The sequence below is a fragment of the Cygnus atratus genome, chromosome 15, assembly GCF_013377495.2.
Source record: "Cygnus atratus isolate AKBS03 ecotype Queensland, Australia chromosome 15, CAtr_DNAZoo_HiC_assembly, whole genome shotgun sequence".
Classification (NCBI taxonomy): Eukaryota; Metazoa; Chordata; class Aves; order Anseriformes; family Anatidae; genus Cygnus; species Cygnus atratus.
This window is the reverse complement of record NC_066376.1, coordinates 16834923-16854372: the sequence shown is the minus strand read 5'-3', so window position 1 is coordinate 16854372 and position 19450 is coordinate 16834923. Positions and strand designations below refer to the sequence as shown.

The window sequence follows — 19450 nt, the reverse complement described above, 5'->3', positions numbered from 1 at the left end:
GAGAGGTCATGGTGCTTTTATATAAGTTCTTATATGCATCGTGTTGTTATCGTTCATAACTAGGTCAAATTGAAATTGATGAGCTTATTGAACCAAACACACATCAACCCATTTGGCTTCTGACTCCTCTGCTTAGGGTAAAGAGCCCCTTTTTTGGGGGTCTGCAAATTAGGCAGTGCTACCTTCCTCCACCAACACTTACTGGGAGTTATCACGAGAAGTGTGAGTCTGTCCCTACATTTGAAAACTGTCTGGTTTGCCCAGTACGAATAAGCAGATGATTCTGCTAGTGCAGCCACAGTATTCTGAAAATGATGCCCCACATCTGTCCAACGTGAACACAAATATTTAACCCCTTCATTCGAGATCCACAATTTGTATATTTTGATTTCTTTACTTGCATGCTTTCTCCTCAGGCTGAACCTCAGCTTAGCACTTTGTGCAAGAGTCACTATCCATCACAGATGCCTTCAGTCACAGCCTGTGCCTTTTTGCGCCTTCCGCTGCCACATGTGCTGTGACCTCCTGTTGTGGTGGCCTCCTCCTGCACTGTGCCTAGGAGGTGTGCTGAAACCAGGGGTCCACCATAATTCACCAATAAAACAAAGCCAGATTCCACCTTTTTTGAATGCAGAAGGGATATGAAATAGATTTCTTCTCTCTTTGTGTGAGAATAATTAAATAGATTAAAATAAAGGTAAGGACTTGATGAAAAATCCCTGTAGAGTACCCAAGAACTCATCAAGTACCCAAGTACCCATCAGTGATTATCACCAACAACCCAGGGAGGATGGATAGGAACCTAGATGGTTAGAGTAGAGCAGAAAAACACCTGACTCCCACAGAAGAAAAATAAGAACACAGTGAGTTATAGACTTTAATGCATATAAGAATATTAAAACACATTATTTAGCATTTTATTTTGATCATTTGGAGAGTAATAAGAGAATCCGAATAAAAGCAGGTGTTCCAATTACAAATGTTGTAAAATCATTGTACGTTATTTACTTGATTTGATAGCTATTTTTGCAGGGAATATAAAGAAGTGAAACACAACAAAATAGTGAATTCTTCACAAGGATCATTTCTGTTTCCTTTTCCACTTGGTTAGTGCTTTGACTGTGATGACTGTTTGTAAGTAGCTGCTTATCCTTCCCTCCCTCAACTTTAATTTAATGGCTTCTTGACAAGCATTTCTCCTGTGTAGAGCTAATTCCAAAGTCGTATCTCTGTCAGTTATTATTTCTTCCATTTCCCTCCATCAAACACCTCATCCAAGCTCCTGATGGTGTTTGCTCCCTGCCGGGGGCTGGCTGAATGCAGCACAACTTTTAAAAGTAAATGGTGCCTCAGGTTTCTGTGTGATATTTTGGACTGTCATGAGTCTGTGGTTCATCTGGCTGTGCTCCCAAGCCATGCTGAAACCCAGTTCAGGTTTGGCTTACTTCTCAAGAGTGAGTAAATCATAGGCCTTACTTTGCTTTTGGGGTAGTTTTCTTCCTCGATGTAGCTCTCCCCACAGCTGTTCTGGCTGAGATGATGCCCTTTGGTGCTTCTCAGAGTTTTGGGGAGGAGAAGGATAAAAGCCCTATGGCTGTGGACTTGGAAAAGGTAGATGGAGGCGCTACTGGGTGTGCATCACTTCTGGTGCTTGTTACATCTTGACTATCGAAGTATGCTCTTGATTTTGTCATCAGGAGGTTACAGGGTCAGGCATTGCCCTTTCCGTCTCTGACCCTTTTCTCTGCACCTGTATCCTCAGGAAGAAGGGAAGAAGATGCTCAGGTGCCATTCAAGTTTGTGGTCTTGCTTTCTTCCCTGGAATGGAGCAGCAAGTTGATTTTATAATTTGCTTTTTAGATAAGCAGCAAAGAAGGCTATCATAGTTTGTTTGGTCTCTTTTTGGATGTAATTATAAAACTTTGTCCTTGTTTATTTCTGGCAAGTTTTTAACTAGGGAGCTATTCGGATGATAATGATTTTTTTTTCTTTCCTTTAACTAATTATGAGGAACACATCAGACAAATATTGAAAAGCTGTTGTCTTCCCCTAAAACAAACAAACAAAAAGCTTATCTTCAAACTCCTTTTCTGTAAGTGCATGTAGTGAATGATGGATTATGGTTTGGGTTGGTTTTTGTTCTTGTTGTTGTTGTGTTTTAATTTTTTATTTTTAGCATGTGCACATCTTCGTGTATGTATGTATAGATGTCAAGGGAAAAAAACACTCAGAGAAGAAAATAACATCAGTGAAATGACGCATAAGGCAAACAGCTTTAAGCATGATTGGGCCATCATTGGGGAAGTTGCTGGCTCTTACAGGAAGGTGGCTTAATGAGAAGTGCTGAGAACCAGGAGAGGATGCCAGGCCCTTACAAGAGGCCCAGGAAACAGAGGGCTCTGGCACCTCCAAAAGGCACCCTGAGAGCTGCCCCATCTGCAGGGAAAGGGCCAGGGGCTGCAGGAGGGGAGCATGTTTTTCGGCTCAGAGGGGACAATGGCAGGGGTGGATGACACTTCCCAAAGCTTGCAAAAAAAGGCTAAAGACTATGATGAGGAAAAGCGTGTAATTCTACCTTTGGACCTATACCTTGTCTGTGTCTGGATAATGACATTTTTATTGTGAAGAAATTGTTCTGAGGATGCGCTGGATAGTTTATCATTTCTTCCCATAGTGATAAAGTGTCAAATATGCTAGAGGTGCTGCACTAAAATGCAGACAGAAAGGCACTTCTGGGGAAGGCAGAGTCAGAATGGCCAAACAGCACATTTCTGTGCAAATAGCAGCCAAAGCAGAGCACACCACATACACAGGAGCAAACCCAAGAGAAAGTCAAAACAATGTTTGTACTGTTTGCCCTGTAACCTAAAAACATTGTAAATAGTCTTGAATTACCACTGAGAGCTAGAATTTTGCAGTTTGCTTGAGAGGAGCATACTGCATTTTAAATGAATAGTGCGGACCCTCAACACTGCTGAAATATGGATCTTGATAATAATTGCTTACGCTGAGTCTTACACTGTAAATGAGGCAGACTTTTTATGACACAGCACTATGTAAATTAAAAAAAAAATCTTACTGTAATGCTACTGTTTTTATTGTTGTTGTTTGTTTTGTTTTTTGAGCACATTGCACAGGATCATGTCCAGGTGGGTGTTGAATATCTCCAGAGAAGGAGACTCCACAGCCTCCCTGGGCAACCTGTGCCAGTGCTCTGTCACCTGTGCAGCACAGAACAATTCATTTAATCATTAATCTCACCCACACATGGATGGATATAGAAATTGATTGTGGTATGACATTCCTTCTAGTAAGCATCTAAAATGAAAACAAAAAGCTTTAAAATAAGTCTGATAAATATTTATAAGTATCTCGAGACTCCCTGTTAGACTTGAACTCCATTAACACCGGGCTTGTTGAGGCACGACATTTATGTATATTGAGGCTGTTGATTTCCAAGGTTTGTCTCATGGAAGATTTGAGGCTCATGCTTGCTAATTAGGATTATGCACACATGGAGACAACTGAACTCTCCAATGCCTAATAATCCACATTTCTGGTCTTTCAAGTGCCAAGACTGCATACGGCTATAGGTGTCATCACCCTACACATTCACCTCACAAGTCAGACCACCCAAGAGGATTTGAAAGAAAATTTCTCAGAAGGGACTTGATACTTTTAAATATTTTTTGTTACCCAAAATTTAACTGAAGTTCAATGATGTTTTGAGTTCTAGCTCCAGGTCAAGTTTCTAAATGGTTGATTTTTTATAAAGAATGAATCCATACCCCCATTCAAAAATTCTGTATACCAGAGGTATTTGTGAGAAAAATCATATCCTAATGCATTTTAGAAACCTTAGCTATTTTAATTTGGATTGCCAACTATAACAAAGGAAACATGAAATATTTGCCTTCTGTAAATATCTTGGGTTAAAAAAAATGGGCTACAATGGCATCAAATAGATAAGGCTTTTTTTTTCAGTTTTATAGAGTCAGCTGTGTTGAACTGTTATTCCAGTTAAATGAATAACTTGTTTATGTGTCTGTGTGCATACATACGTGTGTGTATATGTATATACACACATATAGATACATATATATATATACACACACTGGAAATGAGTAATTTATATATATACACACCAGAATTACCAGCCTAATCTGTCCATTCCTAGATTACATAATTTCATAAATATGACAGTCCAATGATTCAGAGTGCTTTATGATCTACGACACTGTGGTACATTACTTTTGGCTACTAATTAACAGTCTTTTCTGTCATTGTCACATATAATGAAAGGGCTATTACAACAGCATGGTCTGTGAGACTCTGGGAGGCTTTGCTCTTCACAGCTTGCCAGGACACTGTCATTTATCTGGACTCAAACAAGCTTGGTTTGTTTCTGCAGTGATGTTTTTGGAAAGGTTAGTGGATTATCAATAGTCACTTTAGATGTACAAGCCAAAGGGAAAGAAATGCATGGAAAACTAATGAAAAAGGGGTTTGTATTCCTCCTGTAAAAGGGCACAGCAGTCAAATCAAACTGATGTTTGACAATCCTGGGAGATGTGAATTTTCTTGTGGGAACTAATAAGGGCTGATTGTCAGAGCTTCAGCTAATAATGCCCAAACCAGAAATATCACTCTCTCTTTAGACTGTTCCATAGCCTCTGTGAGTTTTATTCATAGACCTCGGGAGGGCTTGGAAGACAGACAAGGGGAACAGTCCATTGAGGTTTAGTATGTTTGCATATATACTAAACAAAAGAAATCCAAATGTTCCAGGATGTAGAAATGCAACAACAAACCCCAAGTACCAATGTAGTGACAGTGTGCAATATCAATACTGTTACAGTTAATAATTTATTGTGTCTATGTCCTGGATTAGAAGTCTTTTAAATATTCATTAGGATAGACTTTTGTCTTTGGGAATGCTCTAAGGTGTTTTGAAGACTGAGCAATGTAACATGGGAGAAGGTTTGCTTTGCGTTTTTCAGATGTAGAGGTCCAATTCATGCTTCAAGCACAAAACAAAACTCAGAATTAACTAGGAACTGAATAAGCTCTTGCAAAATTTGTGAAATGCCTTTGCTAAAGTGCCGAGTACCTGTCCTTTCTGCTTCAATGTTTCTTCTACCCTCTCTGAGAACCGATTTCTCCATTGCAGTCTTGTTTTCCACTTCCAACTCACACATGAAAATTGTCAGTGGACTTCACCTTTCCTGTTGGCCTGGCACTCTATCCTGTAAAATGCTCTTTCACAGCAGGTCATTGATCTTATAGTCTGGTTTGAAGGTAGCTGAAATGTCAATATAGCTTCTAGCCATTTTTCCCTGCTCTTTACTCCCATGATGTATGGATTACAGTGCTGAAAATGCATTTCCTAATCCCATGGTAAAAATTACAGATCAGTGGCACGGAAGTACTTCCCCCAGATCGGAGGCATATCCTAAATGGTTTTGGTCCTCTGTATTGCCTGGTGTATTTTCTAGACAGAATGAAGTTTATGCCATTAAAAATAATAATAAAATTACTCGGCTGACTATATCCCCAACAGAGTAAAAAGGCATGTATGTATATGCAATGCTACAGTAAGTAGAACAACAATGATGCTTGAAAATGTCATATCGTGCAAGATAAAAACAATCTTTGCAGTAACAATTGCAGTTTCTTGCACACATCTGTCCATGTTGGCAGCAGCAATCACTGCTAAATGATAACATCCTTCATCTGAGGCCAAATCTCTTCTATGAGAAACAGATGCTAAGACTAAGAATATGCATCAGAGGGAGAGAGTTGATCTGCTTCCTTAGCTTTGAGTAAATGAAGTGGTTTAATTGCAGTAAGATATTGCATAGCCAGAACCAGAAAGCAAATGCTGTTTCAGACGTGATGGTGCTGTTTATTTTCTTGCGGCTGCTCAGGAGGCAGGCAGTAGCAGCAGCAAGAGGCCAAAGGAGGCTGCAGTAAGAAACAGAATGGTCCATGGGATACGGAGGGAGCAGAAGGAGAGGTCCAGGGCTGGGCAAGAGAGAAGCTGGAAGTGAGCACTGGAGGTGGGAAGGGTTTGTGTTTACTGCATTGCCCAGGGCTCTGGGGGAAAACAGATGGAAAGCACAAAAAGGACTGTATTTGAGAGAGACTGCTAATCATGATTTAAACATATATAAATAAATGAAAGAAACTTAAACAGAAAAAGGGGTGTATTACAAGTATCCCAGGCATTGCTGTCAGAATGTTGCTTTCTACTGAAAGCAGGCAGTGTATGGAACACAGTAGACTTTCCTTAAGACTATATCCTATGCATCCATATTTCCTCACTTGATGCATGTATAGTATGCTAGCCAAGCTTCATATTTCCAATTGTACATTAGTGTCACCTGCAAACATAACTCGTTGGGTAATTTTGCATCCAGTGTTGGTGACTGTCATTTCTTTGCCATAAAAGTATTGGGGGGGGGGGGGGGGAGGGGGGGGCACAAAGTTTTCATAAATAGTATCATTTCCTTGTAAAGTGCTTGTAGATCAGGAAGTGATTAAAAACTAAATCTCTGAATCAGTTTACCTACTACCAAAATGCAGCCAACTACGAGAGGAAATACAGATGTGGTTTATTAGTGGATGTCCTGGTTTCAGGTAGGACAGAGTTAATTTTCCTCCTAGTAGCTGGCAGGGTGCTATGTTTTGGATTAGAATGAGAAGAGCGCTGATAACATGCTGATGTTTTAATTGTTGCAGAGCAGTGCTTACACCAAGCCAAGGACTCTTCAGCTTCTCGCTCTGTCCTGCTAGCGAGCAGGCTAGGGATGCAGCAGGAGCTGGGAGGGGACAGACCCAGGACAGCTGACCCAAACTGGCCAAAGGGGTATTCCATGCCATCTGGTGTCATGCTGAACAATATATAGGGGTGGCTAGCCGGGGTGGGGGGCCGGCTGCTCGGGGATAGGCTGGGCATCGGTCAACGGGTGGTGAGCAATTGCATTGTGCATCACTTATTTCGTACACATTATTACTATTAATACTATTATTATTATTATTATTATTATTATTATTGTTATTGTTATTCTTTTCCCTGTCTTAATAAACTGTCTTTATCTCAACTCACAGACTTCACTTTCTTGTTTCTCTCCCCCATCCCAGAGAGGGAGGGGGGAGGGTGAGCGAACGGCTGTGTGGTGTTTGGCTGCCAGCCGGGCTAAACCACAACAGTGGACTTCTGGAAGGACCGAGCCAGTGCCTGGGCAAGGGGCATAGAGTCTGGATATTGGACAGACTTAGCCCACGCCAGTGGTTGAGGGATCTGTAAATATTGGTGAATCACACAAATGGGAGTGTGTGCCTGCTTCACCAGCAAGCTTCAGTCCTCATCAGCTGGACCAGAGGAAGAGGATCAGGCCATCTGTGCTTACACAAGTGCAATTTGTGTTTATGAGGGTGCTGCTGCTGTCCCTGCTGTCTGTGCTGGTCTGTAAGGTTGTCTCCGTGCATCCATGTGTGCATTGGCACCTCTGGAGTACAAACTCAGGCTTTCTACTGGCAGGACCTGTGGGTGGGAGCAGTGATGGCATCTATTGGACTGGAATGGGAAGAGCCTCCTGGGTCTGAGCAGACACTGACCGCAGCTCTGGTGGATGGGGCTCCAAATCCCCTGGGATGGGAGCCCTCTGCATCCCCTCTTGGTAACAAGTGGTGCGAGTGTTAGTAGGCAGGAAGAAGTTAAAATATCATAGGTCCTGCTTCCTAGAGCAACCAGCTCTAGGAAGTAATTAATGAAATTTGAGGACATCTGTGACTAGGGTGCTGTGATGTGAAATCTGTTACATTTGCAAACACTTAGTAGATAAGTGCTTCACAAATGAGACATTAAAAGGTGCTGTATTTTTAAACTTGCAAAGGCTTTCTAATATTGTGAGCACTAATTTTTGCATTCTAACTGTTTTGACTCCTTGCTGTCCCTAGGGGAAATGGAAGAGTTAGAAACCCTTTGGCTGACTGGCATTTGCCACAATGAGAAGAACGAAGTCATGAGCAGCCAGCTGGATATTGACAACATGGCAGGAGTGTTTTACATGCTTGCAGCAGCCATGGCACTCAGTTTAATAACCTTTATCTGGGAACACTTATTTTACTGGAAACTTAGATTCTGCTTCACTGGAATCTGCTCAGATAGACCGGGATTGTTGTTCTCAATCAGCAGGGTTAGTATTGCTTTCATTTTCCTGCTTTACTCAATAGGCAGTATAAGCCTGCCTCCCTAAAATGTCACCTTTCTTTTTTATTCCCACTTAGACATTTGAAATACTTGTTTAGAGCATTAACAAAGTGATCAGTGGCCTTAGGATGTAATGGCACTCCATGGGAAGTCTTTTCTCCATTGAATTATTCTAGGGTATGAATGATCATATGTCAGGATAATTGATAATCAAATGCTGAAATCTAATATGTTTAGGGGGAATTTTCATGAAAGAAAGGTAGAGATGCTAATGACAGACATTAGCTCTCAGGTTTTTGTATTTCTTAAACAAGTGGATTTTAAGTGATGAAAGTACTGGACTAATTTTTATGTAGGCTTTTCTTCATAGCGAAGTCAGATAACCCATATGAGAAAAGGTCAAACACAAGTGTCACTGTGTTTGGTTAGATAGTAAGACAGTTTTTAGTGATAATATTACCAAATCCAAAGTGAATTTACATATCCAAGTAACTTACATGAATAGTAAGATAAAGGAAGTAGGTGCTTTCTGTTATATTTTTTGACAAATGAGTATTTCTTGTCTATTTTTTTTTTAATGTGGCACTTTCATTAGCTAATGGACTTTGCAAGATTTTTCTGTATAGCTGAGGATAATTGAAAATGGTACAAAATTGCCTAACTGGTTAAAAATATACTGAAATTACCCTTTTGAATAAATTGGACTTTATTGGAACTGCATTAAAAATACTCTGCCCTAGCCTGTTGGAGATTGCCTAGTAAGGCATATATACTTTTTCCTCCACATTTTGTATATGAACTTTATCCTTTTGGCCTTTTACATGTGAAATTATTTTAACCTCTCTGGTGAAAAAAAATACTTATTTCAAGTAAGAGTTACAGGATGGACTTCAGCAGTTTTGCTCAAAATGAACTCAATTTCAGGCTTAGAAAGAATCAGGATTTTTTCATATGTGCTAGGATAGGAAACAGGAAAGCAAAAATGCCATGACTGGAAGAAGCGTTTTCATTTCAGTGAAAGTGAAGAATACCATAATATCTAAGAAAATAGCTTGAGTGCAGGCTTCTTTTAGAGTGGTAATTGAATCACTGCTTTAGAATAATAGTGTTTCCATTACTGACGGTTAGTTACATTTTGTGATGGGATTAGGGAACCTTCTGAGGTCAATTCTAATCTTTTTTTTTTTTTTTCTGGAATATGCATGGGAGACCAACACAGACCACTGGTTTGTAAAATACTGGCATTCCTTCTCCTTTACATTGCCAACAGATATGGCAGAAATTATCCTTCCAAATAGATGAAAAGAAATGCCAAAAGGATAGATATCTACTTTTAATCTTTCTATTAATTAGATAAGCAATGTTTATTTTTTCTTTACTGCCAATAAAAATAGAATGAAAGTATTTTAAATTTACATCTAGTGACTTAATTTGTTTTATATTACTCATATTACAGGGTATTTACAGCTGCATTCATGGAGTACATATTGAAGAAAAAAGAAGTCTCCTGACTTTACTTTGACCAATTCCCAATCCAACATGTTAAAACTACTACGAACAGCAAAAAATATGACCAATATCAATCCTTCAAGAATTAACTCCCCCAAAAGAACAGCTGATTTTATTCAGAGGGGTTCCTTGATTATGGACATGGTCGTGGATAAGGGAAACTTGGTATTTTCTGATAACAGATCCTTTCAGACAAAGGACAACTTTTTTGGTGAAAATGTGAGTGAACTGCAGACACTTCCAGGCAATCGGCACAAGGACAATCTTAACAACTATGTTTTCCAAGGTCAGCATCCTCTCACGTTGAATGAGTCCAATCCAAATACAGTAGAGGTAGCAGTAACAGCAGAAGCAAAAGTGAACTCCAGACCCAGGCAGCTTTGGAGGAAATCTGTTGAATCTTTACGTCAAGAATCTGTACGTCAGAGCCAAGGTTCCCAGAGGGAAAACGGGTCAGATGAAAACAGGCAACTTTCAGTGAAAAGCCAAAGATACCTTCCCGAAGAGATTGTCCATTCAGATGTATCGGAGACATCAAGCCGAGCTACTTGCCATATGGAACCAGAAAATAACAACAAGCACCACAAAACCAAGGACAATTTTAAAAAAAGAACAGTAGCATCAAAATACCCAAAAGATTGTAGTGAAGTGGAACTAACATATCTGAAAACCAAGCAGAGCTCTCCACGGGATAAAATCTACACAATTGATGCTGACAACGAGCCAGGATTCCACTTGGACACACCTCAGTACATCGAAAACATTGTCCTTCCAGAAACTATAGAACTTCCTGATGTTTATCAAGATCACAATGACAACTACAGGAAAGCAGAGCATGCTAACAGGACTCCACTACATAATGAAGACAGTCTTCCAAATAATGACCAGTATAAACTTTATGCAAAGCATTACAGTTTAAAAGATAAAAATGCTTCCCTAGTTGACATGAATGATAGATACAGACAGAATTCCACCCACTGTAGGAGCTGTCTTTCTAATTTGCCCACTTATACGGGACATTATTCAGGCAGATCTCCCTATAAATGTGATGCATGCTTGCGGATGGGGAACCTCTATGATATTGAGGAAGATCAGATGCTGCAGGATACAACGAACTTATCACTTCCTGAAGAAATATATGAACATAGTTGGTCACATAATAATGCTCTGCAATATCATAAAAAAAACAAGTTGAGGATTAGCAGGCAACATTCTTTTGATAATATTGCTGATAAGTCCAGGGAAATTGATATTGGAAGACCTTCTCGTAGTATAAGCTTGAAAGAAAAAGAGAAGTTTCTACAAAGTAGTCCATATGCAAGCATGTTTAGTGTTCCCTCAAGCAAACTGTTGAGCAACAAAGCCTCACTTTTAACTCATGCTCTAGAGGACAGTAAGCGGAGCAAGTCCCTGTATCCTGTTCACTCAGAAGATAATCCCTTTCTGCACTCGTATCGTGACGACCAGCACTTATCTCTTAGGCGAAATCCACCTGATCTTTATAAATATTCATTACCATCCAAAGGAAGAAATGATAATTATTTAAGGTCATCCATAAAGTCTACAGCATCATACTGTTCGAGGGATGGTCGGATCCATAATGACATGTACATTTCAGAGCATGTTTTGCCTTATGTTGCAAATAGGAATAGCGTGTACTCAACTCCAAGGGTTTTAAATTCCTGTAGCAATAGGCGTGTGTATAAGAAAATGCCTAGCATTGAATCAGATGTTTAAATTTTCCATGAACACTTTATCTATAGGGAAAAATAGTTGCCACCATCTTAGAGGGAGAATATTTCCTTTAACAGTATCCTGCTATAGTAAATGATATGTAAACCTCTCCCTTTCTCAGTGTACTTTTGTACATGAATAGGTAAACTAGTATGCTCTAGAGCATCCTTTTGAAATATGTCTTGTTGAAAAGGAGAAAAAAAATAGCCATTTATGTATACTTTATATAAATGGCAAGCTGTACTGGAATAGCCCCAATATATGTTGGCAACTATGCTGTTTTGTATCTAATTATTTTACTATTTCGGTTATTCTAATTTCTGTTGCTAAGTATCATTCAATGTACTTTTGTCCTTAGAAATGTTTAATGATTTTTTAGTACTGGATAAGCAATATGGTATGCATGTACTATGACACAGACAAAAAGAATTAGGAATGCATTTGCACAGTTAAAAGAAAAAAAAAAGACTCTGAAAGAGAACAGACAGCTAGTCTTTCAAAAATATATTTTAGCTTCATGACCATTTTCAAAGAAAAAAAAAATCAGAAAAAAAACACCTCCAAGCCCCAGAACCTTAATCAATAAAACACAATGTGTTAGCACAAAATTAATATGTTCATTCTAGACTGATAGAAAATAAATGGGAAGACCATAGCCCCAAATATGTGAACTGCTGTGTACCAAAAGGAAGCCCTGTAGATTTTGATTAATGGTAATGTACAAATGCTTTTCTTATATTTCACATGCACTTGCCATTACAAGCTAGGTTCATTGAAAAGTCTGCAGTCATCTTGTCAAAAAATTCACAACTGCCTAATCCAGAGTATATATTTTTAGCAATCAGTATATGTCACTTATTGTGGAGCTGTGGACATCATTAGTAACCTTGAGGCCTAATATGTATGTAAGTTTGCATTTGCCCCTTACTGGTGATTACTCAGGGCTGTATAGTATTTCTTTTATTTCTTCACTTCCCAAACCGAATCCCAACCCACAGTAGTTCTTTGTTCTTAGCGTGTTAGTGATATCTAATTAACTGTATGTTAATATTACTAAAGGTGTTAATACAGTATCAAACACCAACAGCCATATGTTCAGTGTTATCGGCAAGGAACACAGTACTGTTTATTTGCATACACCATGAAGGATTAACACCTTATAAGGGACTTGTCCCTTCTGGAATATCATACATATTTGTTGAACATCAGACCAGTTTCTTAACCTCTCTAATCAAACATGTTGTATAAATAGAATATGTGCACACAGCTAAGGGATAGTATCATCACTCACCGGTATGCAAAGATATTCACATAACAAGGATGACTTTTATTTTTAGTAAAGGTTAATCAGGATGTTTCAGAAACAAAATGTGTTCTGCACACCCTTCCCCACACCCTATAACCATAAGGGAGTGTGGAAGGGATGAGAGGAAGTCTTTCGTGAGTAGAGTGTATAGTTGTAAATTTTATTTAAACTAAAGAAGTAAATTGCTAATATATTTAAATACTGAAAGCATCAACAGGTGGTGCTCTGCCATTCTCCTGCTATTCTAAGAATTGATCTATTTTCTTTGTGTGTAGAGGAAGTTTAGATTATTCAAATGTTATTCCTTACATTTCACTGAAGATCAGTGAACAGGGAAACCATTACCACTGTGAATTGGAAAATGTAAATACTACCCTAGCTTTTCCCTAAACTAAAATTCTTCTCAATAGAATCATACTTACATCAGCTGTAATCGTATATCTGCATGCCAGAGGTACAGTATGCAAGTTGGTTAGTGTGGAGTAGCGTACTTCAGAGAAGAGCTGCAAATGGGAAGTAATATAGATGATGCATAGGGATAGGCAAATATGGCTTATTGATTTTTTGTTTACAATTCTTTAATTAAACAGATTTGAGCTGGCTTTAACTACCAAACAGTCCACAATGAGTTCTTGGTATTTAAAAATGTATTTGTACATTCACCATAAAGGTGAAGGATGATATTTTTGAAGGAATGAAATGCACTGGGATTTGGGCTTTCCAAATCCCTTCCCAGCTTCCAAAAATCTTAGTATATCTTATTACATCTATGTTCAGAAAGCGTATCTATGGCCGTCTTCACTCTGTCCAGAATAAATATCTTCTGAGTATTCCTTATTCAACGTTTGGTCATAATTATTGGACGTCATTAACATGATATGCTTTCTGGTGCCTCACTGGCTCCAGTTCTTATAAACAGAAGATCCTTGACTGCCCTTGCAGATTCCCATCTCATAGGAATAGTTGTATAAGCTAAGCAGGGCTAGGATGTTTATGGGTGGGATGAACACTACTTTTGATAAACAAAAACCCTCTCCCATGTGTATAAAATATTTGTCTTTGGTCTACAGGAAGGCAAATGCACTAAAGGTATAAGTATTGTTGTAACAATTAATTAAAATATTTGAGGCAATTTTTCATTTTCCATCCAAATCATAGTAGATTAAGTAAAATCTTAAGTATTTTGAACCACCTGGTGTGTTTCAGCAGACAGGCTATTTGTTGGTGTCATACCAAAAAACTAGCTTGCAAGTCGCTGAGAAGTTTACCAAGCGAATCGTGAAGCTCAGTGGTGGCTTATGTCTTTCACATCATCTTAAAGCACTCAAAATATTGACTCCAAGTTGTTTGTAACGTTATCTCTATCTCCAGCTAGACACCCATACTTCAATATGTACACAAATACTGTATGTAAAGTTCTGGGAAAGAAAAATTCCCAATTTAAACATTTTCTAAATAAACTGTTGAAATCCAAATGTAAACATCCTAAACCCAGGTGGATTTATCCTTCTGTGAAATGTACAAGCAAATTAACTAAAAAGAAATATACTCCAGTGTTTGCTGTTTCTGATTTGAGCAGATTTCTGGTGACAGTAGAGATTTGTTATTAGCTACAAATGTGTAAAACAATCCCACACCAAACCAAATTAAAGAGACAGACAGAAGACCTGATAATGTTGCACAGCAGTTGCTCACATGGAAATAAAAAATGCTGCCTTATAAGAAAAAAAAAAAAAAAGGCAGATACTGAAAGTAGAGGGATAAGAATCTGCATGCATTTGTGGTTTTGATCTTGGCATATATTATGACTGAATCCACGGGGAAGAAAAGGCTAAAATGTAGGGTTTTAGATGAGTAGCTGGTGAGGTTGTTGATGTATACATGTAAAGAAGATGAAGCTGAGAAGTTGAAGGAAAAACTTTTAAGAGTAGAGCCACAAGCCACAGCTTGTGAGGCTCAGCCGTAGGACGTGTGGAATTCTGAATATTGCCTGAGCTTTGTTGATATATTTGCGTTGACTTTCAATTACACTGAGATCAAGACTTTCTGTATTTCCCTCTCTCTCACTCTAGCTGCTGCTATTCTTGAAGAGGAGAAAAGAATCTTCCTGCATAAGTGGCCATCCTTTCTGTACCTTTCTGGATGGTGCTGGTGACTTGTTACATTTTCCTGATTACAGCTCTAGCAGATTGTTGGTCATTCCTATCACCAAGATTTCCCGTGACTCCAGCTGGAACTGAATCAGGCTGTAAATGATATGGGCCATTCTTGGTAGCATGTCCCGTAGTGTTACACTGCTCCTGGACGACAACTTTTATGGAGGCAGGATATTGAATTGCTGAGGAATGGAGTAGGTACATGGAGGTAAAAACAGCTACATAGACATGCCTGCCTCTTGCTTTTTTCCTCTTTTAAAGACATTGTAGAATTTCTTCATGTTTTTGTCTTTCCCTTTGCACCACAGTAAAATTTCCTTTTTCTTTCAAATGGATTTTGTGTTCTGCTTGTGTTTCATAGAGCAGTGTAGCCACCCACTAACTTAAAAGCATGGAAATAAGGTACGTTAATATATAAGATAAAATTAATGAAAATTAAGAGTTCTTTGTATTTCTGGAAATTTTCATTTAATGTTTTGGTAGCTTTTGCTCAGAATTCATTATTCTGCTATTTAAGAAGCTTGGTTAGGAAAAAGAGTGCTGTGGACAAACTGAAACCAAATCACCACCAGCTCACCATGTTTTGGCAGCATCTCATGAACATGTCTCTCTTTCTGTGATCTTTCAGGAACACTTACGAGGTAAATTAAGGCTTACAATAAAGCTAAGGGAAATCAGGGTGTTTTTTGTTGTTGATGCTGTTTTTTTTCTTTTCCTGGTGAAAATAAATCTCTTATAGAGTTCCAAAGGTAGCAAAAACTAGAGCTATGTAGTTTTGAGTTTCTGTGCTGGAAAGCTAAGATCTTTCTGTCACCAGCTGGGGGAGAGAAGTAGAGAGAGAAAGCTCCCTCCTGATGGCAGTTCAGGGCACCAAAGGCTTGGAAGCAGTTATGCTGGTGATGTGTCCTGAAAGTATTTCTGTCTCTCTTTCTGTTGACTTTTTAGAAGCTATAGGCTTCTAACTTAGCCATTTCAAATAGGTGTGCTTAGTAAAGTAATGGTCTATTTATCCCCAACCTTGAAATCTGCTAAATTGAATCTGCAAGTGAGTACAGTTTAAAACTTGCAGGTCATATGGATTCCTGTGCTTATTCAAGTAGTTACTAAGGTTGCACCTGTCTGTTGCGGATTCTTCGGTACTTCTAATCTAGCCAGTATCATTGTTTTCTTTATACCATGTGACTGTCCAGCATGAAATAAGAGTGTTAGCATCTATTCCTTGTAGAATAACTTGCTATTTTTATATTTCTGCAGTGTAGCATATGCATCTTAGGGTACATTGTTGGTGAAGACTTTGGTACTATTCCTTCCCTGGGTTCACCAATGTAGAACAGGAATTGTGATACGAATCTAAGGGTCTTAGATTCAGTCTGGATTTAGGAAGAATTCAAGAGGTGAATCTTTTTGTTGTTTTACATTGCATTTAGCGTATGTTATATATGAAACCTAGTGAAAACAAATCTTTTATGATAAAGTCATCTCTTACTTAATATAGAACAGCAACCATGGTGTGGCTTGGGTAGTTTGTGTTAAGTGTTGATCATCACATCATGTGCTTCTTTCAAAATGAAGTGTATTTATGTCATGTATCCCCTTGCTAAGCTTTACCTTTCCCAGCTCTAGGTCTATTTTAGCTCAAAAGCCCCTTTGAAATAGGTATATTTCCTATATAAGGTAATCTGGTTTGCAACATAAAAACAGTTTTCTGCTGATATACCTAATTTGCTTATTTTACTGATGTTATTTTTTTAATCTAAACTTCCTTCCTATTGAGAGCAGAGCCTTCAAAGTATAACAGTTGTGAAGGAACATCTGAAAGAGCACAAAGGCCTTTCTAAGTATGACTTTTATGGTACAAGCCATTTCCCTTCTCCGTATAGCCTGTACTATCTTATTTAAATGTATTAGCAAAATGTTAGTAATTGCTACCAGTAGGAGGGAATCACAATTTAATCACAGCTATGTATTTACCTGTGGACTTGTATGCAAGTACAGGAAACTATAAGATATAATACAGAAAAGGCTCAACCTGCTCTGGCTGAAGTCACCTACAAAGCTGTGGTTAAATTACACAAGAGTAGCCTCAAGACCGTCATGTCTCTTCCATCATTCAGATCATGCAGACTTCTCTGTCTGATGTGCACATATTGTACATAGTGTAAAATTCTTGTTGGTGTTTAGCTCTCATCGTGGAATTAATCCCATGTTCACCTGTTCACCTTCATTGCAGTGTAGCAGCAATGTTTGTGGGATGGAGAGGTGGTTGTTCATGTTCATTGGTGTCTGCTCCTCAGTTAAATGGGAGCAGAAATGCTGCCTTGCTTCTCTCTGCTCTGCAGGAGGAGAGTTACTGCACTGTTTGTAAATAAGCTCCTCACTCAAATCAAGCTTTCAAAAAATTTTTTTTTGCCCTGCTTCTCTGGACCTGTGTACAGAGTATGCTGTCTAAGAATATGTGCTCTTCCAATGTCCTGCGACTTTGGAAGTCAGGAATACAAGTGTGCATCACCCTGCGGGGCAGTGAAAATGCACTCTGTTGTTCTTGCAGGTTCAGGAGCGTTTTGGTTACATCCTGCAGGATGTATCTACCGTGGTTTAAATTGTTTTTAAAACGAATACAAGTCTAAACAGCTGTAAGAATCCACTGCTGATTATGTGATGATCTTGTCATATCTATAATTTAAGAACCAGAAATAATATAAGTAAAATTAAGTTGCCTCACTATTTACAAGGCTTTTGTTGTTTTGCATTTAAGTGACACTTTTTTACTCCTTTTACTCAATTCTTTATATTAAACTAGTAGAGTATATAATCATGCTCTAATGTTGTCATGCAATACTTTTTTTAGTAGATAACCACATTGACTATAGTATTACATATTTAAGAGAGAGATGGTTTTGACTCTCCAGCTCTTCAAAAGTAGTGGTAATAAGCGGTTATACTCCTGGATGGTTTCTCCTTTCCCTTTTGTATTAGTATTTGTTTTCACTGATCTGTTTCAAAAATTATATTTCTATGTGCACGTTCTAAAACTGTGAAAATAAATGCCAATAAATATTACGATACTTATCCAGTGCACTGTAAAGTTCTGAATGAGGTGAGACCATTTGGGAATTGATGAAGGTTTCCTCACTTCTCATCAATGGTACAAAGCTTTACTGTGGGCAAATGGTAAAATTGACAGTGACATGAAATTTTAGTAGAGAATGTCTTGTTTTGCACTTCTAGTACTATTAAAAGAAATGGTATGTTTTTTTTCAGCAACAAGATTATGATAATATAGTTTTTTATTCGAGTATTGTACATTGCAGTACATAAGAATAGCCTTTTTGAAGAGATTTATGTTACATCATCACTACAGGATTCTTTAGTCTAATTATATTTTATTGAGCCTGTTTAATAGCAAAAAACAGTTTGGAAATATATTTTAGGTTCTGTTTCACATTGCCAAACTGTATCTGGAATTGCAGTTATGCAGTTGAAGGCCCTCACAAGGTTCCCGTGCCCTCCTCTGCGGGGAATGAGGCTTTTCTTGTTCACTGTTGGGACAAGATTAAGAGAGTTGAAAAAAATAAAATAAAATTGGAGGACATGTGCAATATTTGAAGTATAAATGATCTTCAAAAGTGAAAAAAGAAAGGAAATTGGAGGTTCACAGTTATTCACATTAGCAAATGTTCTGTGATGGGCATATTCTAGAGGAGGTGGTAGTTATTAACAAAGGTGGTTTGAATTCTGTTTGAGTTTATAAGTCACTGAGAAAAACGGGATTTTTTTTTTTATTTTTTATTTTTCCAAGCCAAAGTCTTTATGTTGTCATACAAAGCTTCACAGGAAAATGGGCCAAAGAATACAATTAAATATGCAAAAGGTTAATCCTATGGAAAAGGATATCCTGTCATCCTGATATGCACAAGCATATTAATGGTAATAGGAGCAATGCGTGTAATTTTCCTGTATATTACTATGTAGGTTGCACTATTTTGAATGATACAAACCTGATATTTTAATTACCAAATACCATAAGAAGCTGTTTATTAATTGTTTAAACTTGTTAACCTAAATATATATACAGTATACACGTGTGCGTGCTTACCCTTCCCCACCTAGCCATGTGTGAGTAATCTCCCCAAGCCGTAGAACACATTTCAGCAGTGCTTTATTTTAAGTGATTCTCTCCTCTCCTTTCCAAACCTCCTAAATCCAAACTCCCTAGAAGCATTTACTGAAGAGGCTAAAGGACTTTCTGGGGATCAGGAGTGCCAGGACATGTGAAAACACGGTAGAGAAGAGTTCCTGTCTGAAAGAGCTGAAAATGATGCTCTCTGTCATTTCCATTTAACTAGGCATGGGAAAAGGATGTCTTCTCATGCTGTTTTGAGGATTCATGGCCAGAGAGGGTCTTTTGGCCCAATGGCTCTGACTTTAAAAGTTTGTGTCAGTTTATGTGACCCACACCTGGCCATTAAACACATTGCTTAAAGCAGCCGAGGAAGGATACTTAAAACCCAAAACTTACACGGGAAGATC

General features: G+C 38.3%; 1 protein-coding gene across 1 annotated transcript in view; it reads left to right on the top strand.

Moving 5' to 3' along the window:
* Positions 1-11797, top strand: part of GRIN2A (glutamate ionotropic receptor NMDA type subunit 2A) — a 179295-nt gene extending 167498 nt beyond the window's left edge. Inside the window, 3 exon segments of the mRNA XM_035548801.2 lie at positions 7963-8201; positions 9672-9705; positions 9708-11797. Coding sequence (XP_035404694.1) covers positions 7963-8201; positions 9672-9705; positions 9708-11461 — 2027 coding nt within the window. The 3' untranslated portion in view covers positions 11462-11797.
* The last annotated feature ends 7653 nt before the right edge of the window (positions 11798-19450 follow it).